A 26,484-nucleotide genomic window follows, 5' to 3' on the forward strand; every position below is an offset into this window, starting at 1 on the left:
TGTGTGTAAGTTATCAGGCTACTATCAGACATAGTGTACTGTATTTAATTAAAGGTAGGTCTGTTTAATGGCAAAAGTTTGACAAAAATAATTACTTAAAGAGATGTTAAACTCGGTTGTTTTTACCTTTATTTGCATAAAGTTTGTCAAGTTTTTCTAACAAAATGCAACAGAGGTTGGAATTTTTATCTTCACTTACCATCACAAAGTGAATTTGCCTACTGCGATTTACATGTAAATCCTTATTACATAGAGAAGATACTTTTAATGGTTTTGTAATATGCAAAGAAACTGTCCATTCACACACACACCTCCTGATGCACAAGTACAAATACACATAAAGAACAGGGACCAAAGCCCTGCAGTCCAGTTTGGAGAGCAGCAGTCAAAAGATAAAGAAGAAACATTACTGGAAAGGTGAGTGACTGTTTTTGTATTTGGTAGCACTTCAGAAGTTTCTCACTAGATGTCGGCAACAACCCATCCAATCCACACATGAAAAAAAATGAACCTCCATTCTTCCACACAGTCTATAAATTCAGAAGTGAAATCCAGCTTTTTACATCCAAGCTTGCAGCTTACCAAAATTAAACCTATTTTGTCAAAAGATGATCTAAAAACAGTAATCGATGCTTATACTCCGACTTGGCTGGATTACTGTAACTGGTACCTTGGTATTAGCCAGTCGCCCTTGCCTCGTCTTAAGTTGATGAAAAATGCTGCCACACAGCTTTTAACTGCTACACAGAGAAGGGAGCATATTACTGCCATTTCATCTATCCATTTCACTGGCTGCCTATTCAAATGTATTTGTTTTAACAGCACAAGTAGCTATATGACCTAATGCACCTGTAAACCCCTTCTTGGTCTCTTAGATCAGCTGACCAGTTATAACTGGATGTGCTGAAGACTCATAAGAACCTCCGGGGTGGGGGGTGGGGGGAAATCAGGCTTTTGCATTTGCAACTCCAAAATTGTGGAATGCACTGCCATTTCAAACTAGAAAAGCATCCTCAATTGACCCAATTTTTTGGTTTGGCTTTTAATCCAGTATAGAAACGTTAATTTTGGTTGGATGTTATTGCTTTTATTGGTTTTTGTTCTATATTGTTTATTGTTATTGTATTTTTATTTTTAGCATTTTTTTATGTTTAGCACTTTGGTCATGCTAGCTGTTCTTAAATTTCACTTGGCTTTGCTTTTGACCTCCAAACATGGAATGTATTATGGTAAAGAGTTCAGTTATGGTCTGATCTGACCAGACTATAAATGCTGTTTCCTTTCCTTTTTCTTCACTAATGGAGTCTTGCCTGGTGACCATGCATATAGGCTGTGGGGGCATGAAACACCAGCTGATTCCAGTTCTTTCTGTAGCTCTCCACAACTGCTCCTTGACTCTTGGACAATTCTGGTAATTCTTTCCACCCCTCCATCTAAAATGTTCTTTCCACTTCTGGATTATGGTTCAGCAGTGCTCACATGAACCTTCAGTAGTTTAGAAATTCTTCTTTAACCAATGCCATCAGTATGTTTTATAGAACCAGATGATATTAATTTTCTTTAAGTGTCGTGATTTCTTCCTGATTACCGACAGATTTCAGCTGCCGTCATGACTTTCCACCTTCTTTTCTTCATGTGTTCAACAATTTTACCTGTATTATTTCACATGTTTACATATAAATGTATGGAAATCTATGGTTTGATTTCTTTGCGTATGTGGATTGAATCGGTTGTTACTAGTGAGAATTTCATCTCAATAAATATCTTTAGAAAGATATTTATTTTCAAAATTGGTAATGTGTTCAACATTTATTTATTTTGGTGTGTATGTGTGTGTCTGTCTGTTTGTGTGTGTGTGTGTAATTGTGATTACCGTATTTTCAGCACTACAAGGCGCACTTAAAATCCTTTAATTTTCTTAAAAAATTGACAGTGCACATTATGTATGAATTCTGGTTGTGCTTACTGACCTCGAATCGATTTTATGTGGTACATGGCGCTCAAAAATCTGTCAAAAAATGTTTTAGTAAGACTTTGGTAAGCTACAAAGCCGCACTACTTGATGGATTGACCGAGCATTACAGCTACCGAAGTCAGGAGCCTCGCGGAGTGATCTGGGTCTAATAACATAACAACATTAGTGAATCAATGGTACGGAAGTGGAGGAACCAAGAAGAATGGGTTGAGTAAAATTTGGCTTATCTGACTGTTTTGTTTCACTTAATGCGCTTTATAATCCGGTGCACCTTATGTGTGAAAACAGACCCGTTCATCGACAGTCCAGTGCGCTTTATGGTCCAAAAAATACGGTATATTATTATTGACAAGCTAACATCTCATTTTTTGATGTATGTCCCCTCTCTTTTGATTTTTCTCCTTCTCATATTTTATGTCTCCTTCTCTTCTTCCTCCTCTTTACTTTAAAGTTATGTCTGTCAACTCCTCATCCCTCTCTAACACCTCATCCGTCTTTGATTCTTCACTAGTTTGTTTTTTTAATAGACCTAGTACTATTACCTTCACTGCTTTCTGTATTAGCGACATCATCATCATCCTTCCTGTCTGTATCGTGGTCATCTACCTGGGTCTACAAAGATGGCAAAAGCAGCGCTCTGCCTCCAGAGCAGAAACCACAAGCCACTCTGACATCTTCACCTACCACATGGTTGCTGTTGAGATGATCTGCATTTGTGGTGGCGCACTCGTCTGTGGTGGAGTCTTCTCCAATATTTTCTTCATGATAGTTGCTGGAACGCTTCTTGTCATTTCCATCTCAATTGGGCAGATTTTTATTCATACGCTCACCTGTGTTGAGCGGTACCTGGCTGTTGTTCATCCAATCACCTACATGGGCCTCAAAAACAGGAATGGGGTCAAAATCAGAAATATTTTACTCGTATTCACTTGGCTGCTTTTACCTACAACAGTAGGTTTAAAATTTCTGCCTACTTCTTTAAACCTTCTCATAGACCTTTCCATCTTGGTTTTTGCTGCAGCTGCTGTCTCTTTCTGTAGCTTCTCTGTTCTTTGCACTCTGATTCGTCCAGGACCTGGAGATGGTAGCAAAGACAGAGAGCGAGCTGACAAGTCAAAGATAAGGGCATTTCACACCATTGTAGCCATAACGGCAACTTTGATGTTAAGGCTGACTGGACATGTGCTTGTAATTTCAATTTACTTCTCCCCAGTGGTGAGCATGGGCATCCGGTGTACAGTGCTGATGTCAGGAATCTGGTTCTCTCTGCCAAGTAGCCTGGTGTTACCTCTGCTCTTTTTGCATAGAGCAGGCAAACTACTGTGTTGCAAGAGTAATGCAGGACCAGAATGAAAGTAGATTAGGAATGTTACAGCACTGAAAATTCCGCAGTCATTTTACAGTTTGACAGAAGATTATGTATATTTAAACATTTCTTTCTTGCCCTTGCAAGTGGTTTATCCTTTAAGTTCGGGTACTCTAACAGAGGCCTGGGAGCTAAAGGCTCCTGTGCAGTATCATTGATAATCCTAGGACTGCGCTCTCCTGGAGAAAGATCTCGGATGTTGCTCCTAGGATCTGCTGGAGCCACTCATCTAGCTTGGGGGTCACTGCACAGAGCACTCTGATTACTAAGGGGACCACTGTTACTTTCACCCTCCACATTTTCTCAAGTTCTTCTCTCAGCCCTTGGTGCTTTTCCAGCTTTGCATGCTTCTCCTTGCTTTCATTCAGTATTGCTACATCTATTACTACGGCCGTCTTCCTCTGCTTGTCCACCAGTACTATATCAGGTTGGTTGGCCTTCACCAGTTTGTCTGTCTGTATATGGAAGTCCGACCAGAAAGGGTTACATGAAGAGGATGTGGGACCTTTGGATGTATAAATATATATATAATCAACCAAACCAACAACAACAAAAGAAGAACTGCACAAAACATGTGCTGACAGACATTTTGGATTTTTTCAGACTGTCATAACAGTAACCTGCCCTTGAGACTGTTATATTATCAAACATAGGCAAAAATGCCTATGAACCTGATACAAAATTTGCATCTCTCTGAATACCGAATAACAGTTGGTTATTGTGTACACTGGTTATATAACATGCAAACAGATGCGCGCACACACACACACACACACACACACACCCAAGTTAATGTATAAACTCCTTGAATGGCACACTTGTTTATATTCAGACTCACACAGGTCAGAAGACCAGAAACAGAAGACCTAGTGAGTAAATTCTGAAGGTTTTTCATGATAATGCATGTCATGTATCATTATGTAAACACAGTTTATTACAGTAACTTTGCAGTTCCTAATTAATTTCTAATTGATTTTTATTGGTTGTTCTATTGTATAAATACAACTTGAACGAAAATACACAAGCAGTAGTGTAGATCAAGCCATGGCTTTTTATCATCATCCCTTACAAAACTGTTTTATGTCTTTATTATACATAAGATATTTGAAATTTGTGGAATACATTTTCTTTGAGCAGTTTATATTTAAATTAATTTATATTCAGATAACTTGTGCTTTGTATAGAAGAACATTGATTTCTAATCCTGTATAAGATTTTTCCTTGTAAATAATGTTTTCTGTGTTCTTGAAATGTTTGTGCAGTTTGTGCTGTATGAATAATATTTGCTGTATATCTTAATTATAGATATACAGCTTAAAAAATGACCTTACACTGAATTAAGAATTCCCAAAAAGTTATATATGACTATATACCTTGTTGAATCATTCAGGATAAATAAATTGGGATCAAATGTTTAAGGAGGGTTGGTTTATCTGCTTTATTAAAATGAGAAATCTCTATGATCAAGATTGACTAGTGTCATCAAAACCCTCCAAGCTAAAAATTGGAGGTGCTTAAGTGCTAAAGGTCAAAGGAAAAGACAAAAAGAAAAAATACACATTTAATAGCATAGATATGTTACTGTACATGGCACATGTAATACAAAGAATAGCCTTAGAATCACCTTGGCAATCACTGAAGTGTCACATTCAAATTGAGAAGTTGATTTGATTAACTATCAAATCTAAATTTGCTATTAAAATGAACATCTGACAACCAGGAATAAACTGACAGTGTCAACAACTCATGCAGTACATTCAAATTGATTTATGGCAACACCTGCCTTAGGCATTAAGACTCAGAAGCTTCAGCCTTTGCTTGTGTGCATAACATAAAAATTTCAGCCTACAGAACAAAAAAAGTGGAAAGTGGAAATGAGCTGATATCAAAAGGTGACTGTTTTACTCTTTTATGCAGTTTTCCTCCTCTGTTTAGAAAAGGCACAGGTATTTCTAATCTGTGAGTCATGCATAGCACTGGTTAAAGAAATGTTTTATCAAATCCTGAACAGCATCATTACTGTGTGATGTTAGAGTGCCCTCAAATTTACACCTGGCCCGGACCAATCAGAAAGCAGAAAACCAGCCAAACCAGGCAAAAGTTTGAGTTCTTATTTTAATGCCATTTAGAAATAGAGATGGCACGATACCACTTTTTTATGTCCGATACCGATATCATAAATTTGGATATCTGCCGATATCGATATGAATCCGATATAGTGTGTTTTTTAATCAATAAACTTTTTTTTTAATATCTTGCTGCTTTTTGTATAAGTTCATACTCAAGTTAAAAAAAAAAAATAAAAAATAAAGCTATTCTGTTATACCTGTATTCAAAAAATACACTGCACCCAAAATATTTCATAGTTCAGCAATACTGATCAATCTAATGAACTTAAACCTGCTCCATCCTCCCTATTCTGGTATTTTAAAGAGTAAGCAACCTAACTAATAGGGCTCTAAAACTCCCAGCAAAAAATAAAAAATAAAAAAAAATAAGGAACCACCCCCCACCCTCCACCTCATGATGCTTAATCGACGTACTCAACTTTAATTTGATGCAGGGTGAAAAAAAATGCACAGAAATCAATTCTTTTTCAAGAATAATTAAATAGATTCAACATCTTTCTTCAACAGAATTGCAGACTGCACAGATCGTATCTTCCCAAAGGAAAAAGTACTATAGCTTACTAGGGTATATTAGACTTAATAGTTACTATATACAGTAATGGACTTCTATACATTTTGCATCAGATTAAAACTTTGGGTGTAAGAGTCAGATAATTATTTATTAAAATCTAGACATTTTAAATGAGAATAAGAAAGAAAAGTATGTCTTTGTGCCCCCTTTTCCCTGTTAATGCCCTATCGGCCCCCTGCATAACTTTGCTAGATCCGCCCCTGCACAGTTACCAGCCGTCAGCTACGTAGAAAAGGATCCTGGTGTAGAAAGTAATATTAAATAAATTCTAACAACAGCTTATCAAGCTTAAACATGCTGCTGTTGTTCAGCCGCTGGTTTCCTCTTTGTGGTGCGAAGTGGGGCAAAAACAAACAAGAGAGAAGGACTCGCGACAGAAAAGCCGATCAGCTGATCATTGATCAGTTTCACGATTGAAGTATACTTCCCTCTCCTGCTGCTATGGGAGGGAGAGAGAGGCAGTCGCTCCATATATCGGTTGTTAAGCTTAACGTGGGGATGCTTTACAAACATTCAGAGATGAACTTACACACTTGCTTTGTCTGTGAAGGTTCTCAGTCATCCAGGTCATCGTAGGAGCTTTATTTGCAAGCTCCTTTGATTACACACTTGCTTTACTTCTCTCTGGGATAACTTTCTCAGAGATGAAATGCCGGTTTGGTAGCGAGGCTCCAAATGCTCAACCAGACTGCCCACAGGTCTGGCACGCCACAGCTGCTCTATCACACGATGCATACTGCTCCAACGTGCTACGGTTATGAGCCAAGTTACGCCATGTCGCAAGTTTTGTGAGGTGCTTGTTTGGTACTTAATGGATCGATTACATTTTTTATTTCTCTCAGATATCTGATCCAGTAATTTAGGTCAGTATTGGACCGATACCGATACTTAATATCGGATCGGTCCATCTCTATTTAGAAATAATAAGATGCCCTAACTTTGTTACCTTAACTAAGATTTACTTAGTTTTTTCTGAGGCAACTAGTTTGCACAATTTTTGCTTAGGTTTGGGGAACTAATTTGATTTTACAGTGTGTCCTCTGGCCCAGCTAAATGATGGAGAAGCAAATTAAACCTTGTAAAGTAATGTAAATGAATACATTTAACACATTTTTGGTAGTGTTCATATTATTATGCCAATGATATCACACAATTTAAGAGGAAATAACATATTTTATTAATGCAGTTTAAATAATTAGTATTATATCTATTTTGGCCTAACTGGCAACAACTTTGGCAGATATGATACAGGTGATAGTAATGATTGCAATGCAGATCATTACAAAGATGAAAAAACAAAACAAGAAATTAATTTGATAAAAATTATAAGATAAACCAAGAAAAACAAACATCTCATATCTTTCACAGCTAAACATGAAACTTACATACGACATGGAAGTGTGACCAGCAGGAGGCACTATTTAAACAGGAGACACACCGTAGACATGCAGTCAGTTTACAAGGTTTAATGTTTTTGTAAGAAATACATTTCTATATACGTAAAAAGCAGCACCAGATAAGACAAGATACAAGAACAACTTCCTTATTAAACTGTAAAATAAATTGTGCTTCACTATATTAAGACAGGATAATTGCTTTTTTTTAAAAAAATATAAACACTATTTGTCACACATCAAATGCACAGTGATCTAAACTTCAACTTGAAGGGAAAAAAATACTTAACAAAAAGCAACTAATTACTTGCACCTGTGCTTATAAAGGGAAAAACAACCAAGCCCTGCCTACAAGGGGCGATTTCCAGACTAAGGTCTCACCTGTCATATTCACATGCTGACCATGTTATTTAGCTCAAAACGCAGCTAGGTCTGAGAACATTTTTACACAGCAGCTCTTCATATATGTATGCAAATCACCGCTGCTGGATTTTTATCTGTGCAAGCAAGAGCATGTCACTCTAATTTTTGCTTCCCTTCGATTTCAGATAGTTCCATTACTAACATCCATTTTAAAACCTGCTATTTATCTTTACGTCTCCTAAAGGTTGTGGCCCATTTTATCTGTCTGAGTTGCTGCACCCTTATGTCCTGCCTCATTCCCACAGGTCAGCAGATGCTTTTGCTCGTTCCAATGACACAACGTCAACTCGGAGGTGACAGTTCTTTTGTAGTTGCAGCTCCGAAATTGTGGACTGATTTTCCACCACACGTCAGGCAGGCTCCTTCACTCACTGTTTCTAAATTTGTTTGAAAACACAATTTTACTCCCTGACAGTCGACCCAGTTACTTTTATTTACTTGTTTAACTTGTACAGCTATTTTGTGTTTCCATATCTTTTACCTTCCGGGATGTCTTTTTCTTTTTATTTGGTGTTATTGTACAGCACTTTGGTCAGCCCTGTTGTTGGTTTTTTTTACATTTCTGCAAAATAGAAAAAAAACACTTTACTTAAAAGACCCTCGACCTCTTTGTATGATTTTCTTGCACCACAGCAGCTTCCCTGCCCTGTGTAGAAACAGCAAGGGTAACACCAGACTGCTGGGCAGACTAAACCAGACTTCGCATGTTATTAGCACACAAACATCACTTCTACCTGATGCATTCAGAAAAGCTCGAAAAATACTCCAACTAAACCTTAACACCAGCATTGCCAGTATGATTAGAATAGTGTAAAATGCCCTTAGCTTTGATTTATCAACTCTTTCCCTGTTCCTTTCCCGTTCTCCTGGTCCTCGATGGGTCAATACGCACAAAACAGAAAGGCTGCAGAAAGTGGTGATGATTAAAGACACTACCAACAGGAAAAAGTCCACAACAGTGGAAGCAAAATTTGTGATCATGGAAACAAATGCAACAAAGGAAAGTATCCAGACACAGAAAATGGTGACATTTCTTATTCTGACCCCTCTCTCATTTCTCAGACTTAGGTAAGTGGTGGGATGAACAACAGCCAGGTAGCGCGCCACACAGGTGAGGATGTCAAAGAAAATCTGTCCATACCAAGTGAAATAAAGACAGAGTGCCCCTGCTGCTATTATGCTTAGATTAACCCAGTAGATACCAAAACAGTCAAGGAAACACGCAATGACACCAATCAGTTTTATGATCACTGCATGGTAGGTGAAGCTGTCACAGTGTGTCATTGTTGTTGCTGCTGAGGAGGTGGAGCGCCTTTGAGACCACTGTTGGAAACCATGGTAGAGGACAAGGATGCAGAGAGGAAGGAGGAGGATAATGTTGGTTAAGTTAAATGAGACAAAGATGTAGGAGCTTGGTGTGATGAAGAGGCATTTCATGTTAGAATACAACTGAGGATTGATAGAGGAAAGGTTTGGATGATCAAAGGAGCCATTGGATGACATATCTGCAACAGAAAAAAAACATCAAATAGTTAAATTTTTATCACAAAAGGGGTTTTGCAGCTGATGTCTGCTTTTGCATACAATACTGTGCAAACGTTTAGGCAGGTGCGGAAAAAAATGCAGTAAACAAAGAGTGCTTTCAGAAACATAAATTATTGTTTATTGGCCCCAAATGTATTCTGCAATAGGACAGTGATCACAAACATACAGCCAAAGTCACTAAGAACTATCTTTAGCCTAAAGTAGAACCAGAAGTACTTGTAGTGATGGTATGGCCTCCACAGAGCCCTGATCTCAATATCATTGAGTGTTTCTGGGATTGCATGAAGAGACAGAAGGATGTGAGGAAGCCTACATCCACAGAAGATCTGTGGTTAGTTCTGCAAGATGTTTGGAACAACCTACCAGTCGAGTTCCTACAAAAACTGTGTGATCGATGAAACAAAATTAACACTTCCATTTTTGAAAACATTCTTTGTTTACAGCATTTTTCTAACCTGCCTTAAAGTTTTCCACATTACTGTATATATATTTTTACCTGCATAAGTAGGTTGTTTAAAACAAAACATAATCTCAAGAAATATGACCCCTCATCTTTCAGAGGGCTCAGAGTCATATTTTTTGAGATTAGTTTATATATATATATATAAAAAAAAAAAAAAACACCCATCTCGCCCCTGCGGGCGGTTTATCCTTCAAGCTCGGGTCCTCTACCAGAGGCCTGGGAGCTTGAGGGTCCTGCGCAGTATCTTAGCTGTTCCTAGGACTGCGCTCTTCTGGACAGAGATCTCCGATGTTGTTCCCGGGATCTGCTGGAGCCACTCGCCTAGCTTGGGAGTCACCGCACCTAGTGCTCCGATTACCACGGGGACCACCGTCACCTTCACCCTCCACATCCTCTCGAGCTCTTCTCTGAGCCCTTGGTATTTCTCCAGCTTCTCGTGTTCCTTCTTCCTGATATTGCTGTCATTCGGAACCGCTACATCGATCACTACGGCTGTCTTCTTCTGTTTGTCTACCACCACTATGTCCGGTTGGTTAGCCACCACCATTTTGTCCGTCTGTATCTGGAAGTCCCACAGGATCTTAGCTTGGTCATTCTCCACCACCCTTGGGGGCATCTCCCATTTTGACCTCGGGACTTCCAGGTTATACTCGGCACAGATGTTCCTGTACACTATGCCGGCCACTTGGTTATGGCGTTCCATGTATGCCTTGCCTGCTAGCATCTTGCACCCTGCTGTTATGTGCTGGATTGTCTCTGGAGCATCTTTACACAGCCTGCACCTGGGGTCTTGCCTGGTGTGATAGACCCCAGCCTCTATGGATCTTGTACTCAGAGCTTGTTCTTGTGCTGCCATGATTAGTGCCTCTGTGCTGTCTTTCAGTCCAGCTTTGTCCAGCCACTGGTAGGATTTCTGGATATCAGCCACCTCCTCTATCTGCCGGTGGTACATACCGTGCAGGGCCCTGTCCTTCCATGATGGTTCCTCGTCTCCCTCCTCTTTCTTGGGTTTCTGCTGCCTGAGGTATTCACTGAGCACTCGGTCAGTTGGGGCTATCTTCCCAATGTATTCTTGGATGTTCGTTGTCTCATCCTGGACTGTGGTGCTGACACTCACCAGTCCCCGGCCCCCTTCCTTCCGCTTAGCGTACAGCCTCAGGGTGCTGGACTTGGGGTGAAACCCTCCATGCATGGTAAGGAGCTTTCTTGTCTTTATGTCAGTGGCTTCTATCTCCTCCTTTGGCCAGCCTATTACCCCAGCAGGGTACCTGATCACGGGCAGGGCGTAGGTGTTGATGGCCCGGATCTTGTTCTTACCGTTCAGCTGACTCCTCAGGACTTGCCTGACCCTCTGCAGGTACTTGGTGGTTGCAGCCTTTCTAGCGGCCTCTTCATGGTTCCCATTCGCCTGCGGGATCCCCAGGTACTTGTAACTGTCCTCTATGTCTGCAATGTTGCCTTCTGGTAGTTCAATCCCCTCAGTTCTGACTACCTTCCCTCTCTTCGTTACCATTCGACTACACTTCTCCAGTCCGAACGACATTCCAATGTCATTGCTGTATAGCCTGGTAGTGTGGATCAGTGAATCGATGTCTCGTTCACTCTTGGCATACAGCTTGATGTCATCCATGTACAGGAGGTGGCTGACAACTGCTCCGTTCCGTAGTCGGTATCCGTAGCCAGTCTTGTTAATGATCTCACTGAGGGGGTTCAGGCCTATGCAGAACAGCAGTGGGGACAGAGCATCTCCTTGGTAGATCCCGCACTTGATGGTGACTTGTGCTATGGGCTTGGAGTTGGCCTCTAGTGTTGTACGCCACATCCCCATTGAGTTCCTGATGAAGGCTCTTAGGGTCCTGTTGATCTTGTACAATTCTAAGCATTCCAGGATCCAGCTGTGGGGCAATGAGTCATAGGCCTTCTTGTAATCAATCCAGGCAGTGCACAGGTTGGTCAGTCTGGTCTTGCAGTCTCGGCTGACTGTTCTGTCTACCAGTAGCTGAATACCTCTGGTATTCTTGCCAATCCCTTTCTATGCCCCACTCATGTATTGACCCATGTGCCTGTTCATCTTAGCCGATATGATGCCTGACAGGAGCTTCCATGTAGTACTGAGGCAGGTTATTGGTCGGTAGTTGGATGGGACCGGTCCCTTCTTGGGGTCCTTGGGGATCAGGACTGTTCGACCTTCGGTTAGCCATTCCGGGTGTCTCTCGTTAACTAGCAGCTGGTTCATTTGTGCTGCCAGACGCTCGTGGAGTGCAGTCAGCTTCTTCAGCCAGTAGGCGTGAACCATGTCGGGCCCTGGTGCTGTCCAACTCTTCATACTGGTGACCCTTTCTTGGATATCTGCCACTGTGATGGTTACTGGTCCCTGTTCAGGGAGGTCGCTATGGTCTGCCCTCAGATCCACTAGCCACTGAGCATTGCCGTTATGGGTTGCGTCCTGCTCCCATATGTTCTTCCAGTATTGCTCCGTCTCCAGCCTTGGTGGTGCTGTTCTCTTATTGTTCCCTTGCCACTGAGAGTACACCTTTGCTGGTTCTGTGGAGAACAGCTGGTTTATTCTCCTGCCTTCTATCTCTCTGGTGTACCTCCTCAAGCGGCTGGCCAAGGCTGTGAGTCTTTGCTTGGCAGTTTCCAAGGCCTCAGGTATGGACAGTTTGCTGTATTTCTTATGCACCTTCTTTGCCGCACCTTTCTGCAACTCCGTTAGTTGGCTAACCTCCCTCCGTGCTGCTTTGATCTTGCTCTCTAGCCTCCTTCTCCATGGAGGGTACTGCCCCTTGTGGCTGTTCAACTTGTAGCCAAGCATCTCACTGATCACTGCTGCCGTATTGTAGATCAGTTTGTTAGTGTCGGTAATCGTGGTTGTAGGTCGTCCGTAGTGCTGCATTAACATCATCTAGCAGACCTTCTGAGGGTACTTCACGTAATCTTGGTAACCGGCTACGGGGGATCCAGGTTTCAAGCTTGGCCATGATCCTATTTCTCAGGTTAGTTCCTCTCGCACTCAACGATCCTTCTCCTATCGCACTTGGGGCTATGTACCCAATCTCGGGTGGGGGTGATGATATCTCCCCCCTGACCTGGCGTCCTGACTCCTCCTTGCCGTAGCATTTATGTTGTACCTCGTCAATCTCTAGCTGTGATAGCAGTCCCTTCTTTCAAAGGGACTTCCTTCTCTTAATGCTCCCTTCTATAATGTTGTCTTTCTAAAACATTATGTTTTAAGCATTTTAGTTGTCATCAGTTATTTGAGAGGATTCTGATTGTAATAAGTATTAAAACAAACCTTATTCTCAATTATTTCTGAGCTTCTTTCATCTGTCTGCGCTCTGTGGATCGTACTAGACTCACATTGCAGCCTCACTTCACCTTTGTCAGTCTCACTTTATTCAAATTTATTGTATTTACATAACTAAACATCAAGCACGTGATAACAAAATGCACTAAGCTCAGATATTATTTTTGTGTATGTGTTCACCTTTTTGAGAGCAGTATGATCAAATTTCTAAATTTAACACCACATTTTTTAGTGTCCCTATAAATGCATATGGAGTTTATTTATTTGTTCATTTGGATGCACAGTGAAAGTAATCAAATCGTGTACAGACAAAGCTGTATATTCAAATCAAACAAAGTCCCTAACACTGGGCTCTCTGAGTGTATCTCTGTGCGTGGCTGTGTTAAACTCAAGAATCCAAATTGATTGTGTTTTACGTTTATACCCCAATAATCAATTTCTTTCTAATCAGTGGAGTAAATGCAATGGCAGTTGTCAAACATGAAAGTTGTCTGTAAGAACAGATAATTCTCAAAAGAAAGAAAAATCTTTCATTTATATAAACTGATATGAAGAATAGCAATGACATCAATTTTTCAGATCCGCAACCCTGGCCTACCATCAAGGCTCAATATTAGGGTTTGGCTTGGAGTAGAGTTTGGATAATGTTATTTTCAATAAAAACACATTAAAAAAATTAAATAATCGACATTTTTGATAGCGGTGCTTATTTTAAAAAGGTTCCACCAACCTTCTCAGGCAATTTCTTGTTGAACTTCCTCTGCGGACTCTTGTGGATATTTACTTCAAGTAAACTGCACTGGCTCTATAATGTGGTCCCATTTTATCCCTGTCGCTGTCTCTCTACATGTTTTATTTGCATAAAGACAAATGTTGATGTACTGACATAGAGATTAGTAATTGTTTATATAGCAAGTATAACTTAACATGGAGGCTTTCACAAACACTTATGACCACTGCACATCAAACAGACCACAAAATAATTGTGATGAAGTGTTCATAATATACATAATACGTTCTTTTATTTGCTTCTGTATACTCTATCAGCGTAGCACTAAAAGCACTTACATAGATTTATTTCTTAGTACACTGGATCAGAACATTTCATGTTTTATCAGTGCTGCATTTGAATAATTAACCTCCTAGGACCTGGCGTCCACATATGTGGACATCACATTTTGGGTTGTTTAGACCAAAATACTCAATTTTGCTCTACAAGGGCCTGATATCCACATTATACTGCCACTGTTCTATCGAAATTTTAGACGAATATCCTCATATGTGGCTCTCATTTTTCTCAGAAACAAAAATCAGGTTAAAAAAAAAAATCTGGTAATTCTTTGTTTTTTTACATTCATTGGGTCCCAATATGCCCAAATATCAAAGAGAAATTAAAAATGCATGCCATGGAAGAGTTTGGGTCTTAGGGGTAATAAGCACTAATTACTATTACTATTACTAATAATAGTGTAAAATGCCCTTAGCTTTGATTTATCTAAAGGTTTTTGACATACTACTTAACAATACCTATAGTTCATCATTCTATTGAAATGATGTACATACAAGTTTTGTTTTGTTTTTTATTCAAATCATTTATTACCTGTGTGGCCTCAGAAAATTTGTGTATGTGTGTGCCATTAGGCATTTATTGGAAAAGCCTTATTTTTCACAGTAAGTAAGACATAACACCTGCTAAATGTCAAATCAAGGATTGTAATGTTTGTTTCAGATCTTACAGAACTGCAAAAACAGAAAAACTGGTCTTTCATTGCAGAACAGTTTGAGTTACTTATTGCTGCTGAGGAGTTAGAGCAGTTTTTCAACAATTCTTCAAGGCCATAGTTTAGGACAGTCTCTCCCAACCTTTAGGAGCCACAGCACATATTTTACATTATTGCCGAGTGATTAGAAAAATCACATGGCACACCACCAAACAAAAATGTCACAAAAAGCATATTGATAATTTTCCCCTGCGTACCAGGTATAGCAGAATTGGCCCAGTTTGTCCACAGTATACCTTTTTCGCTTTCTTCCTAGCACTACTCGTGCTAGGGCCTTCATCTGGGTCGGAATTTTCTCCAGGACCCAGGTTAGATTGACTACTTTTTCTTTTCTAATATTTATCTATTGCTATGTAGCTGCATCGCCTCACAGCATCACTATTATGTATTTTCTTCTCCATCATCTTCTGTTTTACTGCCAGTTAGCAACCCATTTAATTAGAGGTACTCCACTGGGTAAGGATCTATTTATTTTGCCTTTGCTGTCTATGACTTCATTAAAATTAGTCTCTACTACCCTGCAATTTGAAGTTGCATATCCAGTGGTTTTTGTGTACTTTTTTTTTTTTTTACTACAATAGCAACAGGAGTATCATCCCACATTGCAAAATTGGTATGGCCCCGATCTGGCCCACACAATGTGCTTACACATGGCCCGCATACCGCAAAGAATGACGGCCCTTTGGTGGCCAGAGGTGGCCCACACACATGCCAGCACCAGACACACTGCTGGCCCTGTGCTGGTCCAGATGTCAGCCTAATGTATATCTTAATCAAGCCATGTAATAACAACATGTGCCGGAACATAATAGTGAAAAAGTAACATGACGAAACTCTGGACTGATTCTTATATAGCACTTCTCTACTCTCCTGGATTACTCAAAGTGCTCTATACAACATGCCACATTCACCATATCACACACTTTCCCTAGACTGAGTGCTTTTTTAACTACATTCACACACATTCATACTCTTGACATGCAGATCAGTAAGTGACGTGCTCTACCTCCTGAGCTGCAGCAACCCACTGGCACAGATGAGTAAACCCTCAGTAGGATTTGGATGAAGTGTACACTCACAAACCTGTCAAATCTGCATTTGAAACGTTTGCTACCATAGCAGTACAGTATTGCAACATGGCATTTGGGTCTTCTAACTAAAATAGGAAAATAGGAACATAAATAGTGCCATCATTGCCAGACCTGGCCCACATCTGGTTGACATACACCCTGCCATGACACCAGTCAGTCAGAAGTACCAGCTTGATGCCAGATCTGGGCCAGACTTGTTTTCTATGGGCCTGGGCCACATAACCCAAACCACAATCGAGCCAGATATGGCATGGCATCACATAGACAGTGCCATCTATGCCAGGCCTGGTCCATATCTGGATGACAGATGTCTTATCATGCCAGAAGTCAACCAGCAGTGCCGGCTTGATACCAGATCTGGGCCAGACCTGCTTGCTATGTGGGATGTTGACTGTGTAACAGGCACCCAAACGCAACACTCCAAAGGCACCAAGTTACATTCAAAACAACTTTATTGCAGTACCAATAAAAACTAATATACATAATAAAATATAACCCAGACAAGGCAGAAACCAGGTACTCATGAACTAGACTGACATGACAGAACATGGAACACACAGCACACATGACAAGAGAGAAACAACCTAGAGGGAGAACATGCCGAGGAGCAGACAGAGACTCAGACAATATATAGACACAAAGGATAAAAAGGAAGCAGCACACACTTAGAGCTTGACTGAGACACGTGAACCTGACTGTTAGAATTCATTTTATGGTAAGAACCAATCAGCTAAGTAAAGAGAAATGACAGTCCATCACTACTTTAAGAACTGAAGGTCCGTCAGTCTGGAAAACTGCTAAAACTTTGAATGTGTCCCTAATTGGTGTCGCAAAAACCATCAGACAGTCAAAAATGACCCCACGGGTTGTTTTTCTTCAAAATCTTTAAAATGCAAAGTTGTAATATATTCATATTCCAGGTATTCCTCATAAAATATGTTTGTAACATGAGGACATTTGCATTTTTATTTCTTTTTTCATTAATTTAAAAAAAAAATGCAGTTTTTGTATCACTACCCCACTCTTCCACAAGTGGGGTCAAAAATGACCCCAAGCAGTTCCTGTGGAATCTTCTATGAAACTTTAATTCTTAGCAACTCTGACTGACCCACTTACACTTCTGATGGATCAGGAATTAATTTTTACACAGTAACATATATGATTTATAGTCAGGGCTGCACATAAGTGGTCTGCAGGTGCGCATTCACTGTCAAAATAAAAGGAAATTCCGGGAAATTCAGAGAATACGCGCTTCTTTTGCGGTGGAGGAACACCAAAGTAATTGCTTACGGAGCTTGCTTCTTCGACATCTTTAGAGTTCTGAACAAATGTCTGTCCTCCTCCAGAACATCTAATGTACGCAAAACTGCCTTCCAAATCCTTATCTGGTATGCGTCTTTTATTTTGACAGCGAATGCACACCTGCGGACCATTTATGTGCAGCCCTGTTTATAGTTTCCTGTGCATTTCAAACATTGTCCTTTCTGATGTTTTTCTAAAGTAACATGGCTGCTATGAGGCCAGCTAGGATCACTGTGGACCTACAAATGATCCAGGACGGATGGGATGAAGAGCCCATCGGAGGCATTGACTCAGAATCTGACATCTCAGATATAGAAGACCCAGACTATTGTCCCCCCCACTGAACAAGGCCAGTCAGATACAGAGGAGTCCCCTGAAGAGGAAATGAATATTGAGTCTAACAGAATGAGCCCCTCTTACTGCTCTAGCCAAAATAATCTGAATTAGTCGGCCAGGGCTTGCACCTGGGTCTAGTACTTTCTCCCCAATAGATGCATGGAAGATGTTCATGTGTGATAATATAATAGAAGAGGTGCTGACATGCACAAACATGGAGGCACGAAGAGTAGCCACAGACAGGGGAAAAGAGTGGAAAAATGTAATCAAACATAAGCTCCTGGTCTTCATTTGATTGACCATTCTTGCAGGAAGTGAGAAGAACTGGGATGTACCAGTTGGTGTGCTTTTTGGGAGTCCTCTGCATAACCCATGGTACAAGGCCACTATGTCAATTCAAAGATTTAAAGATATTCGCCGTTTCTTGCACTTTGATGACAAGAGGACCAGAGCCTACCGACTGAAAACAAACCACATGGCAGCTTTCCGCTACATATGGGGCCTGTTCCTGGTCAACTGCAGGCAGAAATTCATCCTCAGTGATTGTGTTACAGTGGATGAACAACTTGTGCCTTTCAGAGGGAAGACCCAGCTTCTGCAGTATATGCAGAGCAAGCATACAAAAGTGATAGAAGTGATACAAAAACTGCAATTTCTTAAAATTAATGAAAAAATAAATAAAAATGCAAAGGGCCTCATGTCACAAACATGTTTTATGAGGAATACCTCAAATATGAAAATATAACAACTCTTCGTTTTAAAGATTTTGAAAAATAACAACCAAGCTTATAGCAAAAAGCATTGATTTTATTTGGGGTCATTTTTTACCCCACTCGTGGAAGAGTGTAGGTATTGGTAGGTTGTGCATCCGAGGGTTAAGGCATCACTCTCAATGTATACATTAATTGATCAGTTTTCCAAAATGGAAAATGGAAAAAATGCATTTTAATGCAGTCTTTAATAAACAGGAAGAAACTGTCACAATTACATAATTTTCTACAATAGGACCATCATTATTTTTACATAAATAAAGACTGCAAAGAAAGATAAAAGTGCAAATAAGAAAGCAATTTATGAGTGTAGGTAGGACTGATGTTGATGTTACTTTTTTATGTGTGTATTATGTTCTATGTGGACTGGTCAGTCCTTTCCCTGTTCCTGCCCTCATCTTGTGGGCCTAGACAGATCAAACAAAGTAAATCGAAAAGCCACCAACTCATGTCTGCAAAGAAAAGCTATCACAAACAACCATTGATTATATTTTTGGTTCCTACCCCTTTTTCTTTTCTTTCAGGTTTCTGATTGGATGAACCTTTTTTCTTCTCTTTTTTTACATACACAGATATTGTTCCACCTGTACTTTATTTGCTTTGTCCACTAGGATGAACAGTGGAAAAAATGCAAACTATGCACATGTTTGTTTTGTTTGCCTCCAAATCAAAAGGTCATTGACTGTGTGGTTTGTCCATGTTTCTGTGTGTGTGTGTGTGTGTGTGTGTGTGTGTGTGTGTGTGTGTGATTAATGACACCTGTGACCTGCACTACAAATCAGGATTTCGTCTTATGAAGGTAACTCATGGATTAACTCAAGGTTTTATGTACAACCAAGGTGGTTCACTTCTTACTGGGGTACATGCACCAATTGCTGTGGAGTAGATTATGTTTGTGGTTACAGACAACGTTGGAAATCTCTACCTACTGACCAATCAGCTCTCCAGAAAACATTTTTTTTTCTGTCAAGACAGTTTTCAATATTACATAATGTCTTTAATTTTTTTCTAATGATCAATGAGAAATATAAATTCCTGGTAGCATTTTATATTACAGCTTAGTAATATAGGCAGAGACAAGAACATAATATTGCCGTAATTTCTAGGTTATTACTCATCAATTAAAAAGTATTAACTAGTTAATATTCAAGTAATTTTAAGGTAGCAACAATGGTTAGATTTGAGTAATTAGACTGAAAAGTATGTAACTGGATAACATGAGCCCAAAAACGAGTTGGGAATAATTTGGAAATAAAGACATCCGCATGAGACAAAACCAATTAACAATATGATATCCTCATAACAATAACAAGGTAATGTTTGTGAGTTTGAATTTTCATATTTTTATAAAGATTTTAAATTGTAATGATCTCATAATAATAAGGTAATATTGGCAGATGTTTTAACTAGTGCTGTCAGCGCTCATCTCGTTAAAAATGTTTTTTAATGACGCATTAACACGGCAAATCTCCGTTAGCAAGTTAATGCGGATCATAGGAGCATAGGGCTGCACGGCGCCAGAAATATGGAAACTCAAAATAAAGAATATTACATATGAATGCATTAGATTTGAATGGATGTGTAGAGGATTATCTTCCAAAGCATATTTATCTGGATGACCATAGATAATATGGTAAAAACATTTTAGGTAGAAAAGAAAGTGGGCATGGAACACATACTTAAAATGTCCAGTACACAAAAATAAAATGTCATCCATTCTTTCGGGTTGTTAGGGGCTGCAACGCCTCTGTCCTGCACCACCTTCGTCACTGATTGACCTCCAACTGTCGAGATTATACTCATTCAATCTCTCCGATCCTTTTAATACTCACTATTAAAAAACACTATTGACTCCAAAACACTTGTGATGCTACTTTATTTAAACCATGCGCATCAGAGATCATGCAATGTAAAAAGCAGATCTAAAGGGGGGTCCCCATGAGCTTCACAACATGCTATAAAACCCTGGGGATTCGCTCATATGTTAACCAAAGCAACTCAGAGCCACAGTGCTATATGTGTGTGCAGTGCTGATATATGGGTGTGTAAGCACGTGCAGAGTGGATGTTGGGCGCGTGATCAGTAGTGAGAAAAAACATTCATCAAATTAACATCTTACTAAAACATTGTATGCTCATGACTTATGTCTGCTTTTACTCTGTTTACTCTGTTCTGTGCATACCTATACACCCCCAGCTGTAGTTTCATGTTTTGTTATATTCTACAGGGCCTCAACTCTCAAGGTCTTTTCTATCTTCTATCTTCATCTCACAGTTCTTTTTAAATACAAATCGTTGAGGGTTATCAGATTAAAATTTTCCTAATGAAAATGAAGGGACTCAAATGCAGTACTCAGAAACTTACAACAGTTTATAGAACTTTAATTCCGAAACAAGATCACCAAATGATTGACTACAGCCAGGAATAACAGTTTGACTAAAGGTCTTCAGGAACCTGTGAGCTCTTTTGAGTTCTAAGTGAGGGTCAGATATTTATCTCGACAATTAGAAAATGAAGTTTCTCACTTGTTTACAAGAACTATTGAGATATCTACCTAATCTTCAGATATGCTCAGAACTAATACAGAAGTAATGACTTGTAAATTTAATCATAAATGAAACAATAACATTAAAGATGTACTGCAGGTCAGCAGGTGGTTTGTACACAAAACAAACAGTGTCAGACAACTGTCACTCAATTTCATTACTATGAAAAGTATTAAAAACTACAAAATAAATAAACCTAAAATTAATATACAGTCATCTGCCTAGATTACAACTGCCATGTTGTAGTCCAAGTCCACCATATTTACTGATCTTTCTCTGAACTTTTTCTTTTATTCAAATGACTTTTTTGGGGGGGAAGGAGGCGGTAACCTTTACTTCATTTCTTATTAACATTACAGCACAAAATTTCCCCTGTTCTGTACGCAAACAGTAGAGGTAACACGAGGGTGCAGGGCAGATTAAACCAAACAGTACATGTCATCATCACGCAATTATTAATTTCACCTGAGAAATGCAGAAAAGTCCAAGTCAGACACCCGAGAAATCTCAACACCACCACTCCAAATATGGCCACGATGGTGTAGAAGGCTTTCTGCTTTGATTGGTCAACTCTCTCAGTATTCCTAACCTGAACTCCTGGACCTGGACGAATCAAAACACAGAGAACTGAAGAAGTGAAGAAGGAGATGATGGCTAATGTTAATATTAACAATAATAAAGACAAGATATTAAACAAGTCTTCAATCAGCATCAGACACACAATCACAAAACAAAACACCCAAACACAGCCAATAATAATATTTCTGATTCTGATCCCTCTTTGCTTTTTCAGCCTCAAGTAGGTGACAGGATGAATGACAGCCAGGTAGCGCTCCACACAGGTTAGGACATGGAAGGATGTCTCTCCAAAAGAGGCAAAAGAGAAAAAGACTAATCCTATTTGTAAAATGCTGGACTGATTATTGTAAATAGCACAACAGCTGAGGATACACCCAAGAACACTAAATAGTTCCATTGTGACCATGTGGTAGGTAATGCTGTCAGAGTGACTCATGATGAAAGATGAGGTTGAACGCTTTTGCCACCATTGCTGGAGTCCATGAGAGAGGATTAAAGTACAAAGAGGGAGGAGGACGACAATGATGACGATGCTATATGAGGTGAAAACAAAAGAGCTTGGTCTGGACATTAGGCAGTCTGTGAACTCAAACTGCTGACTGTGCGAGTTTATGGAGGAATGGTTTGGATCAAACTGATAGTCACTGCAGGTTGACGAATTTACTGCCATATCTAGAAAAAGAAAGGACAATCGCATTAGTCTTTTATCGTAAAGTTTCTTTTGTTTTGCGATACTTGTCTTGTGACATCTTGCATGTTTTCAGCTGTCAGATGTGTTATCTGTTTTGTTATATTCATTGAATATTCTATTTATAGTTCTTGTTGCTGGTGGATGTAGTTGTCTGATGTCCTTCAATGCATTCTGTTGGGTCTAAACTCAGACCCCGCTGTACCCAGGACTTATTCCCGTGAAAGAAAAACAAGGCAACAGCGATCGATCGTTTCACTTGCAAGGGAGGCCTCGTTGATGTCTACCACGAAATGACCCCTAATCCGGCCTCCTCTTGCTGCCTTTTATTGAGAAACAGTTCACACAAAACACATCACAGCAAAGCAACGCCCACATGGTTCTAAGACAAGGCATTGTATGTATATGTGTGAACTTCTGTAAGAATGTGTGTGTGTGTGTGTGTGTGTGTGTGTGCGTGTGTGTGTGTGTGTGTGTGTGTGTGCGTGTGTGTGTGTGTGTGTGTGTGCGTGTGTGTGCGTGTGTGTGTGTGTGTGTGTGTGTGTGTGTGTGTGTGTGACCTCCTGCTGGGCAGGAAGCTTACATCAAAAAGACCTTTACAAGGATGTGTCTGTGATAAAAGACTACAGCCCCCCACCCAGAACCTCGAGAATCTGGGGAGGGGGACAGTGGAATTCCTTTTGTAGAGATGGCAAGCATAAAAATGACAACATTTAACAATTCACTCTAACACAATCATAAAACTGGACTGGTCAAGAGTGCAAACAAATGTCACATTCCCAAATCAGAGGTTGAGTGGCATTTGCCAAAACCCCTAAAGACATAATGGTCAGTGTGAAATTCACTTTTGTGACTGAGTAGAATTACCCTCTGATAACTTAAAAAATCACATCTTTCAAGTTTTTGTGCAATTTATTTTATTTTTTTTGAATTAACTGAAAATAAAACCATAAAACAATATATTTGATTCCAGTTACTGACTCAAAATTAGCCTTATGATGTTATGAGTTCTAAACTCTAACTAAAACTATTTTTAGAGAAGCAGTTAGAAAACAAAACACATTGTCAACTGTATGTTTGTTCTTTTCCCAAAAAATCAAAAGGAACCGACCTTATCAGTTTTTCCCTTCGCCCTCTGTGTCTTCTCTGTGGACTCTTGATAATAAGTGAATACTTGTTCGAAAAACATTCTACCCACACTCCACCCCTCTCTGTCTCTCTGAGTTCAATTCAAATATAGTGTATTTCCATTTACATAAAAACATGTGACAAACTGACAAATCAATAAGCACTTGATAAATAAACAATTAAAGTATCATAACCTGAATATACCTTCAAGCACTCCACATCAGTGAGAATTCTATCTGTAATTATAGTCTGAATAAGGTCCTTCATTCTGTTGATTCTCATTTATTTGCACATACTCTGCAGTAGATACAATGATTTTATTACAGCATTGTTAACTTGTCGTTTTATTTGAATTATACCTCTGACTGCACATTAATTATTATGTTAATGTTTTAGAAAGACAGTAAACAAATGCAAGGCTACATTAATGATGTTTTGACAACATTACAACTATGGAATCATAAAACATTGGTTGTACTTATTTGGTATGGTAGAAATAATGTGAACATTTGTTTTATGTGTGTGAGGACATTTTCAGCATTCTATACAGACATTACATGTAGAGGTAAATTCCAATAATAAACATGTATGTGAGGATTAGCATCGATTAGCATCAAGTTGCTGCTAATCAATATACCGTTGTCATGAGCAGGTGTGACCACATCTATAAAAGCAGACATTGTGGTAGCACAATGCACAGTTGCATCTTAACAAATCACTAGATTTCTGGAACAATGTCCTTTTCACACATGGTATCATAGTAGTGATTTTTGGCCATAAACCACAACTCCAAATTTATTGAAATCCGAAGACAACATATCAGCACATGCACTTCATACCAACTGTCAGGCATGGCTTCAAAGGGCTTGGAAGTAATCCAACAGTCTGACAGTGAAGTGCTCTGTTTGGGGTGATGTGGTACTATGATGTCTGATTATTCAGGATTCTGTATGTGAGGAGAAGGATTTTAAATTTAATTCTAAGTTTAACAGGGAGCCAATAAAGAGATACTTGTATGGTAAAAATATGAGCATATGTGACTGCTTTTGGGACCTCACACTCCACAACACACAATCTGTGTACCCCGTACATTAAGACAGTAAGACTCATTAAAGCAGTTAGATTTCAAAACAAAAGAGATTTACCTGCTAACTAAATAGAAATCAGGTTTTGTAGCCATGTATAAATCAGTTATTTTATCTGAATTTATTATTTCTTACAGAAACATATATAAAAACAAAAAACTGAACTGAAGACAAATCACTCAGAAGGATTTGCAAGCAGGTACGTGTGTGGCCAGATGGGTCCTTAGAGGCACTGCAAGACTGCTTTTCCACCACAGACTGGGAGATCTTTAAACAGACCGTCACACATGACAACACCACAGACTTTCAGGAATATACCGAAACTGTCATTGCCAACATCCCAAAATGCATCGATGTCACAGAGACCAGGACTATCAGTGTCCGGGCCAGTCAGAAACTATGGCTCACAGGTGAGGTCTAAAGGCTCCTAAGGTTGAGAAATGTAGCCTTCTGAGCCGGGGATTAGGTGAGCCTAAGAACAGCAAGGGCAAACCTGTCACGTGGCATTAGAGACAATAAGGCAGTACTCCAGGAGGATTTTGCAAAGCTTCAGCAACAGTAGAGATACTCGGAGGCAGTGGAAAGGAATACAAGCCATCACAGACTACAGGCCCACTCTGCAGACCATGGTGACACAATCCCCAGACAGTGTGTGGAGATCCCTTGCCAAAATCAATACACGCAAAGCTCCAGGTCCTGATAACATCCCTGGACGAGCACTGACGGACTATGCTGTGGAACTCACAAATGTCTTCACAGACATCTTTAACACATCATTAAGGTCAGGCTGTCGTTCCCACATGCATTGAAGCCTCCACCATCATTACTGTACCAAAGAAGTCATCTGCCTCCTGCTTTAACGACTACCGTCTGGTTGCACTCACCTCCATCATTGTGAAGTGCTTTGAACGGTTAGTCGTGTATCAAATCAAATTATCTCTTTCCCTCAACCTGGATCCATTTGAGTTCACATACCGGTCAAAACGCTCAACCGATGATGCAATTTCAACTGCCCTTCACTCAGCCCTCACACATCTGGACACTAGAGACTCATACATTAGAAAGCTGTTCATAGACTTCAGTTCAGCATTCAACCCAATCATTACCCAGTGACTCATTCACAAACTGGATCTGCTGTGGATCAGCACCTCGCTGGGTAACTGGCTGCTGAATTTCCTGACAGGAAGACAGAGGACAGTATGGGTCAGCAGCAACACCTCCAGCCCAATAACACTGAATACAGAGGCTCTCCAAGGATGTGTGTTGAGCCCCCTTCTCTTCACTCCGCTGAGCCACGACTGCACACCATCACACAGCTCCAACCTTTTCATCAAGTTTGCAGACGAAACAACTGTGGTAAGTCACATCAGCAACAATGATGAGGCTTACTACAGGGGTGAAGTTAACCATCTGGCAGAGTGGTGCAGCAACAACAACTTGTCCCTGAATGTGGAGAAGACCAACAGCGACTCCACTTCCTCCGCAAACTGAGAAGCGCAAGAGATTCAACCCCCATTATGAGCACCTCCTACAGAGGCACTGTTGAGAGTATCGTCACCAGCTGCATCACTGTGTGGTATGACTCCTGCACTGGGTCCTGCAGGACAATCCATCTTTCGCCATCTTACAATGCTGTGATTGCAGCCATTCCCCAACTCTCTGTGAATGGTACACATGGCCATTGATCAGTAGGCTATTATTAGTAGTCGTTGATCAATGATCATAAGAATTTGCATATTAACAATCATGGAACTGACCTCCCAGCCCATTGTTGATTCAGTGGTGCTAGTTTCAGTCACTGCGCAAATGTACTGTTTATAAGATTGGGGAAACCTGCAGTCATCTGAGACTCAAGAAGTGACTTGGACGAGTGACGAAACGTTTCTCCCACTGAAAACGCTACGTCCGGATGAACAGAATCAACCTTTTGGGATTTATTTAACTGGATAATTAAGCATGCATCAAGACATTATTTTATTAATGTTAAGTCAAATTGTAAAATGTT

The 26,484-nt window shown here is 39.9% G+C and overlaps 2 protein-coding genes across 2 annotated transcripts; both read right to left on the reverse strand.

Moving 5' to 3' along the window:
- Window positions 1-8,443: 8,443 nt before the first annotated feature.
- On the reverse strand, window positions 8,444-9,295 carry LOC146390471 (uncharacterized). Its single transcript, XM_084921567.1, has one exon. The coding sequence runs from the start codon at window positions 9,293-9,295 to the stop codon at window positions 8,444-8,446; it is 852 nt and encodes a 283-aa protein (XP_084777693.1).
- Window positions 9,296-21,336: 12,041 nt separating this feature from the next.
- LOC146390472 (uncharacterized) lies at window positions 21,337-26,092 on the reverse strand. Its single transcript, XM_084921579.1, has 4 exons — window positions 26,012-26,092; window positions 25,803-25,922; window positions 25,586-25,655; window positions 21,337-22,250 (listed from the first exon to the last, which is right to left on the reverse strand). The coding sequence occupies exons 1-4, from the start codon at window positions 26,090-26,092 to the stop codon at window positions 21,337-21,339; spliced, it is 1,185 nt and encodes a 394-aa protein (XP_084777705.1).
- Window positions 26,093-26,484: the final 392 nt, after the last annotated feature.

The sequence above is a fragment of the Perissodus microlepis genome, chromosome 3 (genome assembly GCF_051167445.1).
Source record: "Perissodus microlepis isolate ML-2025 ecotype Zambia chromosome 3, ASM5116744v1, whole genome shotgun sequence".
In the NCBI taxonomy this organism is placed as follows: domain Eukaryota; kingdom Metazoa; phylum Chordata; class Actinopteri; order Cichliformes; family Cichlidae; genus Perissodus; species Perissodus microlepis.

Bases quoted from the DNA above. Each gene is read 5' to 3' on its own strand.
- LOC146390472 (XM_084921579.1), bottom strand. From the start codon at position 26,092: ATGGATTGTCCTGCAGGACCCAGTGCAGGAGTCATACCACACAGTGAT. The intron at 25,923-26,011 runs GTAGGAGGTGCT...CTCCACATTCAG, and splicing joins ATACTCTCAACAGTGCCTCT to GGACAAGTTGTTGTTGCTGC. The intron at 22,251-25,585 runs GTAATGATTGGG...TTCTTTTTCTAG, and splicing joins GTTTGTGAATGAGTCACTGG to ATATGGCAGTAAATTCGTCA.
- LOC146390471 (XM_084921567.1), bottom strand. From the start codon at position 9,295: ATGAAATGCCTCTTCATCACACCAAGCTCCTACATCTTTGTCTCATTT.